Source organism: Manis javanica, chromosome 10, assembly GCF_040802235.1.
Source record: "Manis javanica isolate MJ-LG chromosome 10, MJ_LKY, whole genome shotgun sequence".
In the NCBI taxonomy this organism is placed as follows: domain Eukaryota; kingdom Metazoa; phylum Chordata; class Mammalia; order Pholidota; family Manidae; genus Manis; species Manis javanica.
The window spans coordinates 82,135,988-82,138,413 of NC_133165.1; the positions used below are offsets into that span (position 1 = coordinate 82,135,988).

Here is a 2,426-nt window from a genome sequence, read left to right on the forward strand (position 1 = left end):
TGTGGGAATCTCATTTTAACTGGAGGGCCCTTTGGGTTTGGAAGTCGAAAAATGAGGGGACAATTCCTGCCTGCGTAAGTGACAGTATGAGAAGTGGCCTGAAGTACGAGAACAAGAATCAAAGGAAATTTTGCTATGTTCAGCTATAGAAGTGGAAGTTGGTGCATAATGCATTCAGTAATGAAATGCTAGTCTTCCTTAAAGGAATTATTGTTAGGTGTATAATTTAGATTCTTCAACAGTCGTTTTTCTTTTTAAAATAGAAAATCATCTCAATGATATTTGTATTCACATTTTATTCTTTTTTTTTCATTCCCAGTATATTTGACTTACTGCTTATTTATCACTCTTCTAGCCCTACATTAGTTACCTTGTGCTTGCTGCCATCTGTTTTTTAAATGCTCTACATTCAAGATTTAATATTTTAATTGGAATATCAATGTTAATCTGTTTTATGTAACTTCAGTGAAGGATTTATCTTAAACAGGAATTGCCAGTGCATTTCTCTCTTCCTTGTAACTTAAATCATGTCCCTTTGGCAAATTTTAAATAACTTTTATATTGGACAGGATCCAGTCAATAAAATAATATGTGAATCAAGTGATTTTAAAGATACTCCATTATTAAATGCTTCTTTCAAATCATAAATCTTATACACATTCCCTACATGAAAAATATTTTGCATGTATGAAATTTTACCTCATTACACTTAGAAAAGTATTGATTCTTTTCAATATTAAGTCCCGTCTCATTTGAGTAAGGTTTTTGTTTTGTTTCTGTTTTTCTGTGTGTGTGTGCTTTCTTTTGAGTGACGATGTTCACTATTCTACTAATATTTTAAGATAAATTTCCCAATCCTTTCAGCAATGGTAAGGAAATCTTAGGAGGGAAGTCCAGTTTAGATTTCCTGAAACACCTAATATCATTTTTCTTCATTACAATTATCATCTGAAAGAAGCTTTTTTATACAGAGATGAAAGTGGTAAATTGACAAGGGTCAGTACTGAATGGAAGGCCAAATATAGATGAGGAAAAGACAAAGTTAGATAGAAACAGAAGAAAAAGTGCTTAGGGATCTGGACATCAATATTCCCCTAATTCTTTAACAGTAATATAAATCTTTTGACCAAGTCATTAAAGGCTTGTTTTACTTGTTTGTTCCTCAGAGTGTAAATGAATGGGTTCAACATGGGGGAAATGGAAGTAGTGAGTATGGTTACTCCCTTATTAATGGCCATTTCATCTTTTGCTGAAGGTTTGATATAAACAAAGATGCAGCTGCCATAGGTGATAGAAACCACAATAATGTGGGAAGAACAGGTGGAAAAGGCTTTTGTCCTCTGCTGGGCAGAGGGGAGTCTTAGAATTGTTCTGATGATGTACATGTAGGACAGAACCACACACACCAGAGTCACAATAAAAATCATCACCGAGCAGATAATCACCATCTGCTCTATGAACCATGTATCTGAGCATGAGATGTTCAATATTGGGTTAGCATCACAGACAAAGTGGTCAATGGCATTAGAGGCACAGAATTCCAGATCCAGTCCCAAGCTAAGTGGTGGCAATATGATCAGTAGAGTAGTCACCCAACAGCAGAAAACAAGCCGTTTGCAGACCCTGTAGTTCATAATAGTCATGAAATGCAGGGGTTTGCAGATGGCTACATATCGATCAAAGGAAATGGTAGCCAGGAGAAAAAATTCTGTTATTCCAAAAACATATGTAAAAAATAGTTGGCATACACAAGCATTATATGTAACAGTCCTGTCACCTGTTGATATACTGTACAAGAATCTAGGAATGCAGGCAGAATTGAATGAGATTTCTAACAATGAAAAATTTTGGAGAAAAAAGTACATCGCAGTTTTAAGGTGAGAATCCACTAACGTGAGGATGATGATGCTCAGGTTTCCAGTTACACTCAACATGTAGGTGATCAGTAGAAATATAAAAATCAGAATCTGTAGCTGAGGGTCATCTGTCAATCCCAGAAGGATGAAACTGGTGAGAGATGTGTGGTTTCTCATTCCTGGGTCCTGTCTTTTTCCCAGTCTGCATGTAAAAGCAATGGAAGTAAGATCTGAGTAGATAGTGGAAAAATTGTCTTACAATGGGTTTTGTTCAAAAAAGCTAAGCAATGTATTTTATGTGTATTTTGTTTTTCTTGATAATGAGTTTTAAAAATAATTCATGCTCTTGGCTCTGTTGATAGCATATCATTACAAGGATCATAAACCTGGCTTTCAAATGTTTTTTACTACAACACATGGTAAGGTAGACATTTTATATTGCAGCCCAGTGTACCTGCTCACACCTACACAAATACTTAAACACATATATTGAAAACAAAAAACTAACCCTTAGGTTCTGTACTCTACTCTCTGATGTTTATGTTCTAATATATCTCCTTAGAAATAAAT

At 35.0% G+C, this 2,426-nt stretch overlaps 1 protein-coding gene across 1 annotated transcript; it reads right to left on the reverse strand.

The window, feature by feature from the left end:
- Nucleotides 1–1,094: 1,094 nt before the first annotated feature.
- On the reverse strand, nt 1,095–2,033 carry LOC140843769 (olfactory receptor 6C2-like). Its single transcript, XM_073214194.1, has one exon. It carries the CDS (start codon nt 2,031–2,033, stop codon nt 1,095–1,097), a length of 939 nt encoding a protein of 312 aa, XP_073070295.1.
- Nucleotides 2,034–2,426: the final 393 nt, after the last annotated feature.

Excerpts from the sequence above, each read along its gene's own strand:
- LOC140843769 (XM_073214194.1), bottom strand. The coding sequence starts at position 2,033 with ATGAGAAACCACACATCTCTCACCAGTTTCATCCTTCTGGGATTGACA.